This window comes from Phodopus roborovskii, unplaced genomic scaffold (genome assembly GCF_943737965.1).
Source record: "Phodopus roborovskii unplaced genomic scaffold, PHOROB, whole genome shotgun sequence".
NCBI classification, from domain to species: domain Eukaryota; kingdom Metazoa; phylum Chordata; class Mammalia; order Rodentia; family Cricetidae; genus Phodopus; species Phodopus roborovskii.
Genome location: NW_026126433.1, coordinates 56,574,429 through 56,595,569, shown reverse-complemented (window position 1 = coordinate 56,595,569; position 21,141 = coordinate 56,574,429). Strand labels below are relative to the sequence as shown.

The 21,141-nt window shown below is 39.7% G+C and overlaps 1 protein-coding gene across 1 annotated transcript in view; it reads right to left on the bottom strand.

Annotated features, from left to right (window-relative positions):
• The window catches only part of Ush2a (usherin), a 213,811-nt gene that overhangs the window by 173,923 nt on the left and 18,747 nt on the right, over positions 1-21,141 (bottom strand). Inside the window, 5 exon segments of the mRNA XM_051185778.1 lie at positions 9,580-9,745; positions 12,975-13,135; positions 13,137-13,211; positions 13,213-13,266; positions 13,268-13,359. Coding sequence (XP_051041735.1) covers positions 9,580-9,745; positions 12,975-13,135; positions 13,137-13,211; positions 13,213-13,266; positions 13,268-13,359 — 548 coding nt within the window.

The window sequence follows — 21,141 nt, the reverse complement described above, 5'->3', positions numbered from 1 at the left end:
TGTAGTTAGATAGAAGTACCAAGTTCTAGTACTCTATAGCACAGTGAGGTGACAAGAGTTCACAATAACCTATCAAGCCTTGTATGAGTAACTAGGAGAAAGGCTCATTCGCTAAATACCTAGTAGAGGTTTATAAACATTAGCATCCCAATCTGAACTGCACATATTGTATGCATGACACTGAAACATTACACTGCAGTTCATAAATACATGTAATTATGTTAATTATTAAGAGACTGAGATGCTAATTACTCCAATTCAATCTTTCCTCCTGCATACATGTAACAAATTATCATGATGTAGCCCATAAGTATATATGATTAAAATATCAATCAACAAAACACAGAGAAGCACTACCTATGTAAGACCTATGCTTCAGAATCTATGCCACTAAGTTTTCAGATTTCCTCAGGATATTCAACAGTTCAATATCCCACACACTTTGAGATGCACTGTGTGTGATCCTGAGAGGTGTTTTAATCAATTTATTCACAGTGGTCAGTATTTGTCCATGGTGTGAGGTAACAGAAATCATAACTTATCCTTTCAACTGTCCCTGTTTTAATCCAAACATTGAATTTAATTTTTTTCTGTACAGTTACTATGGGAAAAAAACCTACAACGTATTTGTATAGGACATTTGCCAAAGAACTAGGACAGCCCAAGGGGTTTCTTTCCCAGAAATGAGCCGTAAATTACTTAGCATGCACGTATAATCAAAGCCTCCTTGGTGTCCTCCACCACAATTGGCCCTTATCCTCAGTTTTCAGAGCCTCTCCCCATGTACCTACACTTTGCTCTCAAACCCTATTCAAGTCATAGGTTTTCTGGCCCCTCCTACCTTTCTCAAATCCCCATGATAACAGCAACTGGATACTAAGCACAAACAAAACATATCCAATTACTTTTGTACTTTTCACACATACAGTTAATGGTCATTTTATCTTTTGATTTTGGAATGAAAATTCTATACCTAACATAATAACTTACATTATTAATTTATAATTAGGTCACCGGAAAGCAAGTGAACCTATCACAACCTTTCAATTCTTAGAAAATTTGTCTTTTAAAACTATTTTTTTCTTAACATAGATATAAAAACTAGCTTTGAATACAACTTGTTATTCTATGTCCAGACTCGTATAGAAACCTTGAATAATTTAGAATGTTCTATTTAAGAGAGAATAGAAAAGAAAATAGATGGGGAAATTATGTTTAAAAGCAGCCATAGTTCCTATGCCTTTATGAAATGATGCAAACCATGGTCCCAGTTCTGCCCTGGTTGGTGTGCACACTGCTCTGACTGGCAATATTCAACCAACAGCATCTCTTAGCCCTTTGGGCACAAAAACAGCCACACACACACACACACACACACACACAAAAGCAGAAAATCATCCACGTCTTTTTATACCTGGCTTTTAGGCGAAGATGCTATGAATACCGATTCCATTAGGTGAACGGGTTTAAGTAGCACCATCCTTGAATGTGCACCATTATAAATTTGACAGAATCACCACAGTGGCATTTTCAAGAATGGACATTGTTTAATAAAAAATAACTAAGTAGACATGGGAAAACATTTGTTTTATGGCAAATTTCAGTTTTAGTGCTGCATGGAGTCAACATAGAGCATGATATTTGTATATATTTCTTTTTTATATATATTGTATAGTTTATGGCTACTGAGTACTAGCTATTTTCTTACAGAAATAAATAGGTGTGTTCATCTTCAAATATCAGTTTCCAAGTTTAAATGTTAATTTATTCATGGCTTTCTGTATGTCTTGATTAGGAATGTCCCTGTAGAAATTATCTCATTGGTCTTATACATTTGCTGTGAGATATTATCCTGATGACATTCAAACTTACCAAGGTAAACACTGCAGCATGCCATTTACAGTTCTTTTGTGCACATAAATGTAAGACAATTTTGGGTGGGTACATGGCATATTTTATAATTTTAATAATGACACTACTGTATAAATAAATAGGATTAGAACACATTAATAAAAAAAATTGAGCTATGTATCAAGATAACTGACCTGACCAAAATAAAATCTTTACTGCTGTAAGTCTCCAAGCTAGTTTTTCTTAGCCATCTTGCTTGGCATGATGTACTTACTTCTAAATAACTCAGTATCTCTCACAGATACCTTCCACCACTTTGGGTTTCCATGTACCAATTCTCCTCTTCCTCCTGGACAGAATTTTCAGTTTCCTTCTTCTATGACAACCAAACACATATTTGCCTTTAAGAATCACTTCCTTTCTTTCTATTTTTTTTAAAGGCCAAAAGATATTTTTATTTTTATTTGTTTTATTTTTAGCACTTTTTGAAATATTTTTTCTTATTTTATATATTGATCCCAGTTCCCTCTTCCTCCCATCCTCCATGTTCCCCACAGACATCCCCATCCCTTCCCCCATCCACTCCCCAGGAAGAGTGAGGCCTTCCATGAGGGATCTTTAAAGTCTGTCAAGTCATTTGGGGTAGGGCTTAGGCCCTCCCCAGTGTCTCTAGGTTAAGGGAGTATCTCACTATGGGGAAAGGGCTCCTGAGGTGCATCCCTACACTAGGGTTACATCCTGGTTCCAATGCCAGAGGTCCCTTAGACTTCCCAGGCCTCCTAACTGAAACCCACATTCAGGGAGTCTGGGACAGTACTATGCAGGTTTCCAAGCTGTCAGTCTGGGATCCATGAGCTTCCCCTTGTTCAGGTCAGCTGTTTCTGGGTGTTTCTCCAGCCTGGTGTTGACCCCTCACTTCTCCCTGCCTGACACTTTCTTTATGCACCTTTCCAAACAGGCCTGATTTAAAGATGGTAACTTCTGGCTTTGAATGTGGTTGCTCAATTTTCTGACACACTTCTGAGTTCACCAAGATGGGAAGGAATGATACACAGGCCCAGTGAAAACATAATGGAACAGGAGCATGGGAAATGTTAGTTTCTTCTTAATGCTAAGGACTTCTAAAGGTGGAATCATGGCTGTGAACTGGGGATTAGTACATGCTATATATCAAAATCTATATTTTTCTGGTGTCTTTATTTGGACAAATTAGACTTCACGCAACTAGACACTCCAAAGTGCGCAGATTCACCAATCCTACCTATATGAGTCAGTTCTCTCCTTCCACTATGTGGATTTTGGGGATCTAACTTTGCTTGTAGGCTTTGTGGAAATTACCTTCTCATCAGCCATGATTTGTGGACAGAACTATTATGTAGCTCTTTACATAAAAATAATCCTGTTACACATTTAAACCACTTAAAGGAATGAGAGATACAGCTGCAAAATATAGGGACGCTTTCTATGATTGTATAAATATATAAACATAACTCATATATGCACTATAAACATGTAAGAATATTTACAAATATACCAAAACTATATTTCTGTTACAATTGGGTATTTTTTGGTTCCTACAGGATTTTACTTTTGTTGGTCAAAAAACTTTAAAAATGACCCTTTAGGTTTTTATGATGACTTAATTTTATGGCAATTAGTTTATTAAAATACTTTAAGTATGTATGTGTCTGTGTGTTGGCAGGGGATCACTCTGAGGTCATAGAAGGCATAGGATCACCTGAGTTGGAGGAGTGACATGAGGTTGTATGCCCATTGTGAGTAGTAGGTATCAACCTTTGGCCCTCTGCAAGGCAAGAAGTTATTTTAACCACTGAGCCATCTTTAAAGCCCTTGTAATTTATGGGTTTTAATTTATTGTTAGATAAATTTAATACTTTAAATGGGCAGGCTGCATTAACTCTTGAGGATCCCCCTTTTCTCACCCCCACAATTGGAATAGCCTCAGTCAATGCACTACAGCCACAATCAGCATTTGCAATGTGAGTGTGTAAGATGCTTAATGTTATACATGAACCAGACTTAACAGCAGCTATTCTAACATTTAACCAATAGTTCTAAAAACAATTTATAAATTCTTTGTTTTCACTTTGCTGTGAAGAACCCAACACATCCAGCTTAGGTGATGGTCAAATGGCTCTGTTTAGTGCACACACAGGCTTATACGACTAGACACATGAAGCTACAGGTGTTATCAATGAGAATTAGCAAAGGACCAACATGGCCAGGAGACAATGGAATGAGGGTGAGGGTCAAGGTAGAATTCCCATGAATACCCCTTAGACAGCATTGCAGCCCAAGGAAGCTTCCATGGCATTCCTGCCCCATCCATGCTCACCCTTCCCCGGTAATCAGAGGCATTTAAACGGCCATATTAACTGTGCATATGTATGGATACTCCAAGGCCAGGACCCTCATTTACCTAGTCTAACAAATTGTTCTTTAAACTGTACATCTGTCCCCAGAGCTCTTAATAGTTCCCCTTTTCCAAACTGAAGACATAAATCTAAACAACATACTTCACAAATAACCAGGATCTATGCTCCCTCTCTTCCTCCTATTGATTGCCCAAGTTTATTTATCAATACTCTCTCCACTCATCGTACCAAGCTGCCCTTCTTCACACTGCCGTGGCTAGGCTCCTTTGTGACTCTGTTGGTCAGTGTACCCAGAAGCCTTCAAGATGCTGTCGAGCATGTGACCAGCCCCATTGCAAAGGTCAGCCTTGAGCCCCCACTATCCTGAAACTTTGTCCACTGCATCTCATGTATTACAGCAATCCAGCATAGTCTTTAGAGAACTCTACCAGTGATTTCTTGAAGATATAGGTTCCTTGAAGTGTGGGAAGTGGTTACAGGCAAAGACAATTTTCACAGGAGACTCTGAGGTTTTACTTTCAAGTAATGGAGAGCTAAACATATACTTCCACATAGTTTTGTATGCCAATCCACAACAATATAATCAATAAATTCCTCTATATATTCCAAAGAAAATTAAAGACCTGTCTCTTAGTAGTTATAACACATACTGATTCACTATGAATATTAAGCCCTTAAAAATCTCCTATGATTATCCCTGTTGTGCCAAAAAATATGAATTGATTATTCATGTTTCAGTACAAAATAATGTGGCTTAATAAATTCTCATATTACATAATCAGAAATGACCAATATGTTAAGTCCCAGAGCAAAATTTAAATCAGTAACCATGTAAGACTGAAGTCCCCAAATGAATATTCATTTACCCAATTTTTGCCATTTCTTACCTCAAAATGCTGGCTTCCAAATAAATGCAGAAACATGTATCACTAACACAATTTTGGATATTTTTGTGCTTAGGACATTAGTTCTCTTCTGTTCATATGGCTGGCACTTACTGGAATCTTTGTTGCCTGGGGATGTAATCACTTAAAGCCATTTAAAAATGTTTAAGGGAAGTTAACGTTCTGATTTTTTATATTTTTAAATTTATTCACTCTGTGTGTGTGTGTGTGTGTGTGTGTGTGTGTGTGTGTTCCATGGACCGAAGGCAAGTTGCATGTGGTCAGAGAATAAGTCTCAGGACATGGTTCACTCCCTGGGATTGAACTGACATCATCCACTTTGGTGGCAAGTGCCATCTCCCTTGCTCAATACTATAATTTGTTAATGAGAAGTAGATACTAAGCAAACACAGGCCCTGGGAACAAAGCACAGAGGAAAGGCCATACAAAGGGAAAAGGGAGGGACCATGGGTAAAAACTGACACAAAAACACACAGGTTACAAAGTCTGTGTGAACTAACATGACTTGGCAGGTGCCGGGGGAGCTACTGTTTGAGATATGCCTCACTATGTGTGCTGCTCCGAGAGATAAATTCACACAGTTCCAGTCCTTGAAGCTCCCAGAAAGAAGACCATCTTGTCCCGTCCAGCATCCCCCATGTGGCCCAGGGTGGCAAGCTCACTGAAGAATGTATCCAGTGAGATTTGAAATGGTTGGTAGCTCAAATAGCAACTGAAGAGGGTTGAGACTAGACATGACTATAAAATGCCTACGGTGACAAGGTAACATAACATTGTGGGTAGTGGGAAATCCAGTACAGTTGTATTCCTCAACCCACTGGAGTTTGCTGTCCTGCCTTTGGGAGGGTTTTCTGGAGGAGCCTGGGATCATGACCCACAGAAAAGACAGTGCCAGCTTGTCCTGGGGTTTGCTGAAACAGTCTGTCACGTAATCTCCATCTGAGAAGGTGTTTGGTTTTCTTATGATACTAATCAGTGAAAGAGCTATTCCAGTAAGCTCTTACTCTAAGCTGTTCCCATTGACTTATATGAAAAGCAACACACATGAGAGGGGCTGTGTATCCCCTAGTCTTTGCTCTCTACATGGGGTATTTAGCCCGAGAAGACAACCAAGTTCAGGGGAGGGAAGGTGAGGATCAATTTCTGCATGAACAACTACTCTGGCAATAGCATTTAGTCCCTTTGATTAATTTTGACTCATACGCACACACACACACACACACACACACACACTAATTTGTTATAGATTTGTGTGTGTGTGTGACTTTTTATTCTCTTCTAAATGGTACTTTGTTGACATCTTTAAATTTTTTTGATATTACAATATAATTGCATCATTTCCAAAAAGTGAACAGGAAGACAAGCACTGCATTCTTTTTGTCATATGTAGAATATAGAAACAATCAAACCAAAATACAAGAAGTCAGAAGGAGTATTAGGAAAAATGAAGGCTCATGGGAAGATTGCTGTGCAAGTGTGAGGGTCCAAGTTCAAATCCTCAGCACCTACATAAAAAGTTAGGCATGGCTTTGTGTGCCTGCACCAGTGTGCTGTCAGGAGTGGACACATGAGATTAATAATATAAGCTTGCTGGCCTTAGCCAAACTCCAGGCACAGAGATCTTGTCTCAGGGACTATGGTAGAAAATGATAGAACTGGAATCTGAATTCCTTCTCTGGCTTTCATGGATACCTGTACCTGTCCACACATGTGCACACACATTACACACACAAGAACCATGGTTAGGAGGGGACACAGATGATGGGGCAATTGCATGTATGCATGGGAAGTCTGACAATAAAAACCAGTGTTTTGTGTAGTTTATGTATAGTAACAAAAGGACACATGAATAATGAAAGGGAATATAAAGCTAATTACCTTCTAGATTTTTGTTGTCAATAAGTGAATAACAATGTAATTGACAGTGAAAGTGTAAGGCCCTAATAGAAGACCATTCCAACTGTGTGGAAGTTCACTGAGATGTATGGGTTTGGAAACAGGCAAGTGCTTAATCAGCTTCATTAATCTAACTGTGTGATGTTTTCATTTGTGAGTTAATTAGAGTAGAGTGATTTTATTTTTAAAACTTAATAGCCAGGCACAGTGGCACATGCCTGTAATCTCGGCACTTAGGAAATGGAAGCAGGAGGATTGCGATTTGCAGCCAGTCTAGAAAACAGCTTAGTGTCCACACCAGGCAGAGAATCAATCAAGAGCCTGCTGCAAACACTCAATTCTAATTTCTTAAGTCAGAAAGTAAGAAACAAACAAAGGAACCACTGATAAATCAGAAAATATAAATTATCCCACAGCAGACAAACAATTTAAAACACAAGCTGCCTCATTGGGAGTAGAGCAATGGCCCAGTAGTTGAGAGAACCACTTGATGCTCTACCAAGGAGCTGAGGTTCTTCTGTTCCCAGCACCTACATGGTGGCTCACAACACCTGTGACTCCAGTCCCAGGAGGTCTGATACTCACTTCTGGTCTCCCTTGGCACTATACACATTTATACACTTAACTAAATGTCGGCAAAATATTCGTACCACAAAATGTAATTAATAAAATCTTAAACCATCAGTATGTTAACCTTTAAAGCAGAGAACATTTAAAAACAAAAAATTCACCTAACCTAGGTAGTGATTTTCCCACTGAAGTGCATAGAAATGCCGATGCTAACTTCAGTGTTGCCCTACAAGGCAGCAATCCCAGGATGGTAACGTAGACACAGCTGCCTCCTTGACATTGGAGCTTGATTCTTAAAGCCCTGCCCATTTTCATAGACCAGGGAAAACAAAGGTAATCAGAGAGATTGCATTCATTGTTGCAGGCACCAAAATCTGCAAGAAGCAGACCGACACTTTATTTAGAAGTTTCTATCTCCTCATTTTAAAAATTAGAGCCCAAATTGGTTGTATTAATCAGTTATTAGAATGGGCAACTTCTAGACACAAGATAAACAGTTTCCTATCTGTTAACTACTGAATTGTTATGCAGTGGGTACTGCAAGCTTGGACTCTAGCTGTTCCTACAGGGAGTGAAGTTAGGTGGGAGCCATCTTGACATAGAACACAAGGGAACCCTGATCCTTGTCAATCACATCAATCACTGAGCTAATGTCTTAACCAGAAACTCTGAGTAGGTATGGTGGTTCCATGAATGCCTCCATAAAACCAATTAACCAACTGTGATTTTGTATATGTATGTATATGTGTATTTACATGTATAAGTACATATATATATACTTATGTATAAGTAAATGTAAAAGTACACACACACACACACACACACATATATATATATATATATTATATACACACACACACATATTTTTTTTCTTTTGGGGATGCTACTATACTTTGCGAAGTAAGGAATTTTTAATAGTCTTATGAGCTGTTAAAAACAAATGAGTATGCACAATGTTCTCAAATTATCAAGGATGACATTACAAACTAATAATATAAAACAAATTAAGAATTTGCAATACCTCCCTCCCAGGGAAATGTATTTACTACCTGAATAAGGGATATACATGTATATGGATATATAGTTTAAGCTTGCTTTCTTTATATATACACATATATGACCATATATGCATATGAGTATATACACACTTGTTTGTATGTATATACATGTGTGTTTGAAATAAAAAATGAGTTTCATAAGATGAACAAGACTACAAGTGTCCTCTAATATGACAAGGGATTATGCAGACTGCTGAGTGAGTGCTCAGATGGGAGCACCTCCTGGAAAATGGAGCATACTCTACCTCTGGCTTAGAAAGCAAGAGTGTGTTTTAGCAGCACTGAGGCACCTGAAGAAACAAAAAGCTGCTCTGTCTCCATTCTAGACACTGTAAATGCCAGACATCTCACAGCTATCTCAGCATCTGACGGCCTCTAACTTTCTTCCAAACTGGGGTTGACAGCTACAGTGATAATATAACACCTTCCAAATGCCTCAGGTGCAAAGTTCACTAGTTCTAAGGTCACTGGTTTAATGCAACGGCCAAGTTTCATTCACACCATCAGACACTATCTGAGAAAGACAGCTGTAGAAACCAAGCAAGGATTTCAATGCTGCCACAACTGGTAAGATCAGGACTCCGAAGAAGTTAACGTTTAAACACAGAATGTGGTGACCAAATAAAACAGAAATTCCCTGGACATGTGATTAATGCTTACAGCATCATTACTGTTCAACTCTGGAGCTAAGATTTTTACAGCAGTGTAAGTGGGAGAAGCCACAAACATACCAGGAGATAGAGCATGAGGTCACTGAAATATCTGTGTTCCTTTGCAGCCATTTCCACATACCTGGGATTTAGACACCACTCCAGCTTCTCTAGGTAGATGCCATTTAAAGAAGAGACAGGATGACAGATCCCCATGTTTAACCAAATGTTAAATATTTTTTATTTTACTCACCTGCACACTGAGATGAATCCATTTCTTCATAAGAATTCTCCCTGGTGTCATTACTTTTATTGGCGGCTGCAAACCATTTACTGTGCGATAATAAAGCATGGTTTCTTTCTCAGATATTGTAACTTCGAACACAATCTGCTCATCCACTGACTTTTCCATCGCAAACCTAAGGAAGCAACCAGAAAAGACAGAGAAGGTCAGCATTCAACCAAATCAACATGCAGGATGTTGCCATAGTAATGTGACCCCCCAACCCCCACTCAAGGTGTGCTTTCATTAAGTACTGGAGCCTTGCTACACCCCTAGAAAGCTGTATTCCAACAGAAGTCATCTTATTCCAGTGGGGAAAAAAATCTTATTTACAATATATTCCCTCAGAGCCTCAAAACCCTTCATTAGAGATTCACGATACAAAGTCATAATGTCCTACTGGAAAACTAACATTTAGGATGCTGGCTCATCAGTTCCTTGGCTACGCCTATTATAGGAAGTGTTAGGACATCCCACATCCCACATGGGTATTGAGTCACCAGGGCAAATCTTTCTTCTTTTAATGTTAAGCGAATTTGGAGCCCATGGAAAGCTCTAAATTATTGACCCTGGAGTCAGAATTTCTCTATTGTCCCTCCTGTCTTCCTCTTATAACAGTCAGAAGTCAAAAGCAGTGTGTACAAGATGACTGCTTGCCACGTCCATGGCCAGCAGCTCAGTTGAGACACTGAGTTGGTGGGATGGTCTTAGATGGAAGTCTTCTTTACAAGAATAAAATCAAGTATTATCATGATGACATAGAACAGCTTTTAGGGAGTTTCTGGGGCATAAGATAGACTGATTTTACATCAGGGGATGGGTTTTCTATCTAGCCCAAGCTAATTTTAATTCTGCAGTCTCAGCCTTCTCAGTGTTGAAGTGACAGGTGTACACTACCTTTCTGGGCTGGAATTTGTTTTCAAGGTTACTTCTTTCCTGATTGCTTGGCATTTATTTCAGAGCCTGGGTCTCTTCCTAATCTAACTGCCATACACTCAGGTCAGGCATCTCCAAAGGCACCACTGATTATGAAACTTTGTCTTCTCAGCTCAAACAATGTGTAGGAAGTCCTTCTTGTTCACTAAATATGCCTTGCCATTGTGGTAGGAACAAGAATCCATTCAAGGGGCATTGGTATTCTGAGGGCATGGAGACGTGTTGAATACTACAGACTCCTCCCCGAACTTACTATCTTTTTACCTGTGTTTGGTAAGATAGGAAGTAAAGCATCTTTTTTAATTTTGGCAAATCATTTTAGATAAAAGCTTTTTAAAAAAAACATACATGTGAACATACATATATACATACATACTAATGCAGACTTTTTTTTTTTTTAACACTTCCGTAGTTGACTATTTGTGATTTACTGACATGAAAAAAAAATCTGCCAGTATCCTAAGTCTCTGGGCCTTAGTCTAAGAGTTTTCCTTTGTTCATTTGTCTTAAGTGTAAAATCTACAAGTGAGAATTCAATCATCACACAGGAATGTATTTACCAAATGCGGACTTATTTCCCCAAGCTTGCTGAAAAAGGTTTTCTTAATATGTTATTGATTATCTCCCTTGCTACTTTGTTTGCTTGTAAACACTCTAGCTTTGGTAGATAATAAATGTGAGACAAAGGCAGGTAGTAAAATATTTAGGAACTGGATTTATTCTGCTCCTGAATACACAATAATTGGATAATCCATGTTTTGTTTGTTTTACTTATCTAGTGCAAACACCCCAAATTCCCCCAATTCCCATAGGTATTTTAGCTTCAAGAATGAAAATGACCTTGATACAAGCAATGGCCCCTCCAAACCAGAAAGCTCATGCCACCACCTCTGTGAATGCCCCTGTATCTTATCTATACAAAGCAATGCCAAGAAAAGAGACATTTGGTACAGGGCTGTCTCTGTTAGACTGAAAAAAAATGTTTTAAAATATGGGTGCTGATGGCTTAAAATTCAACATTAAAAGAGCAAAGTCTTTTTCAGGGAAACAGTAGAAACAAGGAAAATGGACTGTGACTATTTTCTCTCCAAACTTTGAACAAAAGTAAAACACATGGACTTCCAACTTGGCCAATGGGATATAAACACCTCTAAGACACATTTGTTTGTGAGATGGCAAGATCTTCCTGGTTGTTTCCTAAGTTTTGAGACACTCGCCCAACAAGCCCCATAAAGCAAACATCACAAGGGTGGGTACCCAACAGTGCACTAGGAGGCAAAAGATGAAGTTGGAGTAACTACAACACACTTTATGCATGCATGAATATGCCAAGAAAAAACTTTAATATATAAAAAGATAAAAATTCCTAGGAGCTGGTGAAATGACTAAGAGGTTAAGAGCAATTGCTGCTCTTGCAGAAGACTTGGATTCAGTTCCTAGCACCCATGTCAGGCAGCTCATCAACCTGGTGTCTACAGGCACTTGGACTGGACTTATATACATATACCCATAAAGGCATACCTACTAACATCTTAAAAGTAAATCAAATGAAGATCACCAAAAATGTTGCTTGTTAAGTTTCTGGCCTGTATTTGTATTATTTAGGGGACTTATCTCACACATCAGTGTGAAAAAAGATTACAGAAGGAAATACACATGATGACCAGACTTAAGCCGGTTGTAGGGGAGCTCACTCACAACTCATGCCCAGGGCATCCTTAGTGGATCCAAAATCAGGGAAGCCTTGGAGAACTTCCCATGCCTGTCTACCTCCAACCAAATTTGAAGATAGAAACACCACACAGTGAAGACCAACATTTATTGAGAATATAAAGATAAGTAAAACAGTCCTAAGCCTCTAGAAAGCTACCTGCATAATAAACAATTATTTTATAATAGAGACACTTTGTATACACAAGACTTGCACAAGACTTCAAACATAACAATTATTTTTATTACAGGCTCCTGTACATACAAGTACATTCTGAACATCCTATAGATTCCAAAGACTAGGACCAAAAACATCCGCTAGTCTATGAGAAATAAATAAATGACTAGTAAATGTCTCAAATATAACTGATATTTATCAGTATGTAATTATATTGTTTATTATATGTAATATCATATGTATGTTGACATATGTTCAAATACAATGTCCTCCAATACAGTTATTTCAACACTTTCTTTTCCATGGTCAACTCCATTTCCAACAGATGGGAAACATTTCAGGAAAATAATATTCAGATTGCAAAGCCAGAAGAGGAGAGACTACCACAGCGGTGGGTCTTCAACTGTGGGGACCCTGAAGTTGGACAGCTATATTTTTAGTTTGATTTCTAGGTGAGACCTCAGGTTTCAATACCCTTCAAATCTGGCTTTGCAGGGTTCTAGGCTAACTAAAAACCCACAACTCTGATGGTATTACTCACATCACGCTTTCTCCCTCAGCCTTCAACCACACAGCTAAGGTAAATTCTGCTGCCAGCCTCGGAGCATCTAGAGGAGGGCAGTTCTCGTGACTTCTGAATAGGAAGCTGGTGGAGAAGATCCTGGAGTGAGGATGGAGGTCAGTGTGGTCTGCAGAGAGAGAGGCAGCTTCGGAGGCCTTCCAGGAGGGCAGAGTAGAGAGGAGAGGCAGAGCGATAAGGACAGTCCTGGATACATACACATCCTCGGGATGCACAACTGTACGCTCTTAGCATCCGCTGCACTGTGACAAAAAAGTACTGGGGCCTGCGAATCTGCACATGGCATGACTTGACACAGTGAACACCTTCTTGAAAGCACCCACATTCTCCAGCCCCGGGGAAAGGCCTGATACAAGAAGCCCAGAGAGCAAGCAAGCTAACACATGGTTATAAAAAAGTATTCTTCATCTAATGAAGCATTCCCAAATTAATAACCAGACCTGCTCTGCTGCCAGGAGCACGTCAGAAGCTCGCCACCTGAATACTGGTGATCTCCATCTCTGGGACACTGATGATGCTCTTCCACAGAGAGGGTAAAGCAAGAATATCCTCAGGAAGGGTGGAGACAAGTCAAAGCTGGTGTCTGCTGGAGAAACTCACAAGGTGTTAAGAGAAACCCAAGTTCATCCTAAGCATAAAGGCTTTGAGCCCCGCTACGAAAACAACAGCGAGCTTCTCAAAGGCCATCCTGAACCACGTAACTTAAGAATCAAAAGCTAATTCTCCTGATAAAGATCTTGACATCATTGGACAAATCACAGGCATCAATATATGGAACAATCAGTTTAGGTATTTATATATGATAGCAAGTTGTAGCTTATAGCTACTTTGAGCTGCTACTCGACCCCCCCCCCGGGAATTGGCACTACCTGCTCCAATTAATGCAGTAAAGCACCCTAGAGCTCTTTTCATGAACACCATATGCTGTGGCCAGAGCTAACTTGCATATGCCCAAAGTGGAGCTAGCCAAGCACTCTGTGCCTTTCCCCTCATCCCAGCCCGTGCAGCCACTTTAAGCTCACGGTAAAGCTGATTAGAAACTCAATACCATCTGCTTGCCCCATGCCTTAATATTTATCAAGCATTTGTGCTAATGTTTCCACATATGACTCTGTATTTGGAGGTTAAATATGGATTCCTAATACTGTGTAAGTAATTGTATTGATAAATAAGCCAAGTTACCATTTCTTTATTGCATTTCAACTGGTCCTCTCAATGTGAGAAATAGCTCCTAGACAGGACCTCTGTCCCATGTTGCCTGGCAACCCTTGCTGTTACCCCCTCCTTACTTCTAGGAAATGGGCCCCAGTGATAGGAAGGTCATGAGGAAGAATTGGCACTCAGGTAAAGTATTCCCCACAGCTCAAAAGGTTACCTGTATCTCAGTGTGGGTGGCTTGGTGGCCCCTCTGGAACTGAGCTGTCCCAGCTCTCAGCTGGTCTCTTAGTCAGTGGGAGGGAGTAAAGTTGGGCCATGCATGCTTAATTTTTAAAGGAGCAGTACACTTGATCCTTAACCACCTGTCAGGCCCTCCCTCTTGTTTCTTGCTTTTATGACCCTCACTCCATGCAATGCATTAATCAAAAGAACCTGACACTGAGGACAGCAACCCTATGTGTAATTTTGAATGCGTTCTCTTTGGGGAGGAAGGACCCAGCAGGAGGCTCCAAACTTGAGTTGATGCCCTTAAAGGTTGGCCAACTGATGGCACTTTCTCTACTCATTTGGTGACCGCTGTTATCTCAGGACACCCTGTTCTATATATGCTTTAGAAAAGGGACAGCTTGTATTTCTAAAGAACAGATTTGTAAAACACAGATTCCAAACGGATCAGACAAGCAACGGGACTACTACTGACTTTTAGTTTCCTAATTGCCAATCAGTGCACAGGCCAACAGTCATTTCTGTGTAATTCTCAGTACATTCAGAGCTGTCTTTTTTTGTTCTCTGGGTTATACCATCCTATATTACAAATATTCTAATGATTCAATAGTCTTTGTAACCCAAGAGTCATATCTTGTTTTAAAAAAAAAAAAATATGTAAGATGGTCTGGAAAGTAAAGGGTCAGTTGTAACTGTGTTCCCTATAAACTTTTTTAGTTATAGAAATCTTTAGAAACAGGAGATATTTCTGAGGTGCTCTCCTTAAAAGGCAATGAGAGACAAACCCGAATTATCTTTTTCCTTGTTGCCTTTCATTTCTCTCCCACAAGAACATTTTAGCATTAGACTGTTTCACCTTTGGTCAAAATACACCATTCTTAGCTTACTGATTGCTTTATTTAGATGGAAAGTTTTAAATTAAGACCAAGTGTGAGTGCAAAGACAGATAATTTATAAGGACTTATGTGAGTTTTAGAAAAATAAGTTTTAAAAACAAGTAAGGACACAGTCCAATAAACCAATATTATTGCATTAGAGAATGCAATCCGCTTGTTGTTTCTAAACAAACTCAGTGGTGAAGGCTCTTGTCCCCGAGCTTATATCCTGGGTTTGATGCTGAGAGAACAAATCATAAAAGGAGGGAAAGGATGAAACTTCTCCTAGAAGTTCTCTCTCTCTCTCTCTCTCTCTCTCACACACACACACACAAACACACACACACATACAGTGACATAAATATAAAAAGGAATAAAACAATAACATTAAATAGGGTATACTGATGATTAAGGGGACATATTCCTACATTAGTCTCTGGCTTCCAAACCTACTATGCTAGCCCAGGAAACCATACTTACTTACATGCACAGACACCATATATGAGCACACATGTATGCACACATGCACAACACACACACACACACACACACACACACACACACACACACACACACAGTAGGGTATCAGCAGCTCTGCTCCAAAGAGTGGTGCTCTGCTTGTCACGTGTAAAGGCAGACAATGTTGTGTCTCAGCTTTACAGTTTAGTATAAACAGACCTGTGCTGTCTCCCATGTGAATTACATGCAGATGGTTTTGCCTTTCTGTAAGTGTCTAAGAAATGCATATGTAAAAGAAGGGAGAAAAGAGAAAGCTAAGGTGAACCAGGAAGTTCAGACAGATATGAGCAGCCATGTAAACTGACTTTCTGTTTCTGGCTCATTCTGGTTTGGACCAGCCAGCAGAGAGTGTGATGCCAGCCAGAGTGACAGTTACCGGAGCCTACTCTGGACTCATTCTGATGGAGTTAGAAAAATTCCCATTAATGTAATGTACAGGTCCTTCCCTAGCCCCTGCCCAGTCTTACCCACTGATCTATTGACCAGAACAGGTACATGGTCCCTGGGCATATTCAAAGAGGGCCTGCTCTAGGTGGGGATGGCATAGTCACCTCTCAGAAATCACACACAGCAGGAATGGGGAAAATGTGTGGCCATTTGCAGACTTGTTCACTACTGATTTTCTTGATGTAAAGACATAATGCCATGATGGCTCATAATTCCTTTGTGTTGACAAAGTAGTAAAACTTGTGGCTCAATTACACAACTCTAAGGAAATTCCCCTATTAGGTTTCAGGTGCCACAGGGTCAGCTGCTGTTCATGGCCAAACTTAAATGATATTCCTCTGGATTGGGGGTAAACCACGGACTTATTATTATAGTTAAGTAATGTATAATAACATTAATTACAAGACCAGGAGCATAAGCTATAGGTGCAGTAGGAATACACACAAGGAATTATTAATATTTCTATAACTAATGTGGATTCTGAGACACATTGAGCAAATTGCTAGAACCTTCAACTCAAGCTGATACAAGAGGAGGTGCAGAATTCAGCAGGAAAGTGTGTATCCTGCAATGATGTAACTCAACTATCCAAAACTGAACCACTCTGCCAACAAGCACCATGTATTCACCTCACAGGTATGGTGGTGAGGGGAAGAGGCAGGACACCCCAGAGATGATGGGTGTGCTCCATGCCTACATTTACGTTAAGTTTAAACACATGTAAAATCAATATATGACAGTAGAAATTGAAGGATTCTCTTTAAGATAGAAAATCAACTGAGAAAGACAACAAGAGAAAGCAAAGATAAAAAGGAAATTAAGGAGAAAAATAGAAAGAAATTCCACAAGAGTGTTAAGAGTATTCTGTGTTCTAATTGGAGACTCCCAACCATACAATTATTTTTGTTGCTACACCATAACTAAAGTTTTGATACTGTTATGGATCATAATATAAATGTCTGATATGTAGGATATCTGGTGTGTGACTCCTGTGAAAAGGACCTACCCCTCAAAGGGGTAATGTTAAGAATCACTGTCATAGAGAGCTATAAAATACAAATTAATAAGATAAACTTAGAAGTGTGACTTTATTAAAGGGAAGATTAATTCGTGATTAAGAATGCCAACCAGTTTAAAGAAATGTAATAGCTATCTACAAAAATCACATTTGAATTATCACCCCATAGCTTGTGTTTGCACACATAAAACTGAACATTTCCAACTTTACATTCAACTGTTAGGGCCAGTTTTCCACTGATAAAGTTTTTTTAAATATATATAAAGAACTTTAAAGTCTTGTATAAAGAAAAATGTTAAGGTCTCAATGCATCCTGTAAGTGAGTGGGTTCCTAAATTAGTCGATGTAAAAGTAGCTGCTGGTGTGATACATTTTTTATAAAAAAATAAATAAATTTTACATAGTGAAATAGAAGAAAGAATGTTCAACCAGAGAGAGTCAGGGCTATCATGGCTCTACCCACTGTAGGCTGTACTTTCTTGGGTTAGACCATTCAAATTCTTTTGGTTTCAAGTTCCTTGTCCATAAAAATGGGACTAGCATTGCCCATGCACAAGGTTGCTGAGCTGTTTAACTGTAGAGACTTTGGAGTATGACTGGACTTTCACTGGCGTCCCTCACTGTGTTTTTTTTTTTTTTCGCCAGTATATAATTGATATATTTTCTAGAACTATATATCCAGAAGTAGGAGGTCATGGGAAGGTGTGAGAGAAATACCAGTGTTCATGTCCCTGTGATCCAGTTTTTCAGTTGCTCTATGGTAGTACCATAACTTCCCTGGATTACCTATTTAATCTCCATGATTAACATATGAACTGGACAGAGGAATTCACTCCATGAATACATTAGGAGAAGGAAAGGTAGAGTAAGTACTCAAGTGAGAAGTGGTAGGCCAGCATCATCCTGTGTTTGGGAGCCCTGACTTAGGATAACCAGTCACTGAAATTTTCCTGCAAATAGACACTGTGAACATGAACTTAGACTTTGGGGGTTTCATAAACAACAGATTACCTGACTTTTGAGACTGAGTTTGAAGTTATCCAATGAGACAAGTATTCTGCAGACACACAACCCTGGTGTGGATCATCAGATTTTCAGATTTTTTTTCTGAGCATTTTCAACCTATTATAAAGCATATTGTTAGCAGTTCTGGAGCATTTTCTTTCTTTCACTCAGTATCTAGGTCCTCATGGATCTTATTCTGTCACCTTGCTGGAAATGTTTGAGCCTAAGTGACTGTCCATCCTTGCCCAGGTTTGAGCTGATCCAGGTTTGTGATCCTCTGAGGCATGGAAACTTTGAATTGATGTTTCAGGCTGCCTTGGACACAGGGAGAATGGGATATCTTCAATAGCATGTGGCAGGCCATCTAATTCCTGTCCATTCTTTCTCCTCTGCCTGGGCAAGGACCCAGAGTTGGGCTGGCAGGTGAATTCAAGAATGGCTTTCTAGATCAGAGGCTGGCAGCGAGGTAACAGCTGTGAAGCAGCTAGGGACAGGTAGAGGCCATCGAGTTAATGGCTGGTGAGTGGGATGAATAGGTGGGTGTGGGTCTGCCAATGAGAACTCTTCATGAAGGACAGCAGGCAAGCAGAGCACCGACCGAGAGGCTGAGCGCCAGGCAGACAGGTGATCAGTAATAATTACGAGTCAAGTTTCTGCAAAGAGCTGTGATCTACAGGCGGGTGCAGCAGCCAGCAAATGAAGATGCTCTGGGCTGTCTGCACCCTGGGGGTTTTCAGGGAGTGCTGTGGTATTGGCTGAAAGTTAAAGATAGAGAGGGGCAAAGAAAGAAAAAAAAGAAAGAGAAAACTTCAAGGATCAGGACATGCAGCTAATTAAGGAGGGTAGTGCAGATAGTTGTAGACAATCAACCCACTTGAATGGCACAATTATTCCACACAATAATGTTTTAATGTGTGTTGCATTTAGAGTGAATGGTCATAAAAGACATAATGGTGGGGACAAAAGTTCTTGTGTTTAGGGGGGAAAGCAAGCATAAAATGTCCAGAGAGTTATTTCAGCTATGGGAAAATCATATGATATTCTTGTCACCACTATCTGATCATTCTCCAAAACTCATTTTCTGTATAATTTTCTGAGGTAGTTGTGGCAAACTGAGCATTCCTCATTCAAAAGGCTAAACTCCCAAGTGCCCTAGAGGTTAAAGCTTTGGGATCACCAATGTGACATGACAATTGGAAAATTCCTTTCCCTGGCTGCATGTGGTGGCCACAGTGCAAACATGGGCTCTGAAAAGTTTTGTTTAAATACCCAGCTGCACACATGGCTATTAAACACAAGTGAGCTTCCACTTATACTGGGACCTGTTGCCCTTGATATTTAGTTATTCCCCAAATGAAAAAAATATTAAACACTTGTTCTGTCAAGAATTTCAGATAAAAAAAACACCCTGGGGTTTAAATTTTATGTTCAGGAAACAAAGGTCTCCATGACACAACTGAGATTAGATAAAGAACTAGAACAGTCTAAGCTTAGTGTCAGATTTTCAGCATAGTGAGCATCGTCCCTCTCATTAGAACTCAACAAGCTAGCCTGAGGAGTCACCTCATTGAGATAGAAACTATAATGTGTTCTCCAATGAGAAAGGTTGACCTCATTATTACCATTGGAGACAAAACCCTACCCTCAATGACCAGAGGAGTATGGCTTCTTCCTCACCCCACACACCAAGTCAAAATGTTCACAAAGAAATGAACAGTTGACCAGGAGGGTATGAGCACTCTCTTTAAGCTAGCATCTATACTGAGAACATTAACTGAGGGTGTAGTCTGCTAAAAATTACCTCATTAATCTTAGAAAAAGTTTCAACAGGCTGTGTGTGGTGGCTCATACTTTAATTCAAACACTGGGAGGCAGAGGCAGGCAGATCTCTGTGAATATGAACCAAACCTGGTCTGCATATTAAGTTCTAGGCTAGCCAGCACTACATATTGAGACACTGTCTCAAAGAATAGCAATAACAAACTTTAGGCAATGATTAATTATTGTTATTTTGTGGAAGATGAGACTGAAGCTTGGATACTGAAGTCTTAAATTTACTATTTAGGAAGAAAAGTAAGATATCTAAAATTTCACATAATAGACTGTAATGGAGGCAATGTCAGAGAATACACCAGTAGGCATTCTCATGTATTTTCTAAATGTTTTCCTTAAAAACCATGCAGGGCTCTCTTGCTCTCTTCCCCCCCCATCTCTCGCTCTCTCTTCCCCCCCCCTCTCTCCCTCTTCCACTTTCTCTCTTTCCTGCTTTCCGTTGGCCACCAGCTACCCCCACCCTTCTCTCTCCTCTACCAATAAACTCCATGTGGGCTCTGAGTCTCATGTTTGTGTTTCATAGCAGATAACTGTAACAAAAGAACAACATTGGTGCCGAAACTCAGTCAGGCACTCCTTGAGTACTCAGCAGCCACCTGCTATTGGACTGCCAGCCAGAGACATTCAGGGGCTCTGATTATGAACCAGCAGTCCATTTCCATCCACCCATTCACTGGAAATACCATCCCACACCGGCTACAATTTGATGTAAATCTAACCTACTAAGTTAAAACCAGTTACAGTCAGGCTGGAGGGCTCTGAGTAAAACATCCCTCCACAGCCTCTCAGCTTGGATCCAGTTATCCAGACAGATTAATTAATTACAGGGATAAAGCCTTACCAAGCCACCTATGTACTTAAGGCAAATAACTAAAGACAAATTTTGTCAACTGAGATATACTAAACTGATAGCCCTCAAATGCTCAAAGATCTAGAGAAGATGGCATTTAGAATGTTTCATTAAAAAGCTTTTATAACAGAGAGACAGGCCAGCTGCTGGCACCATCCAAGAAGACTGGTGGACACTGAACAAGTTCCACCCACACAA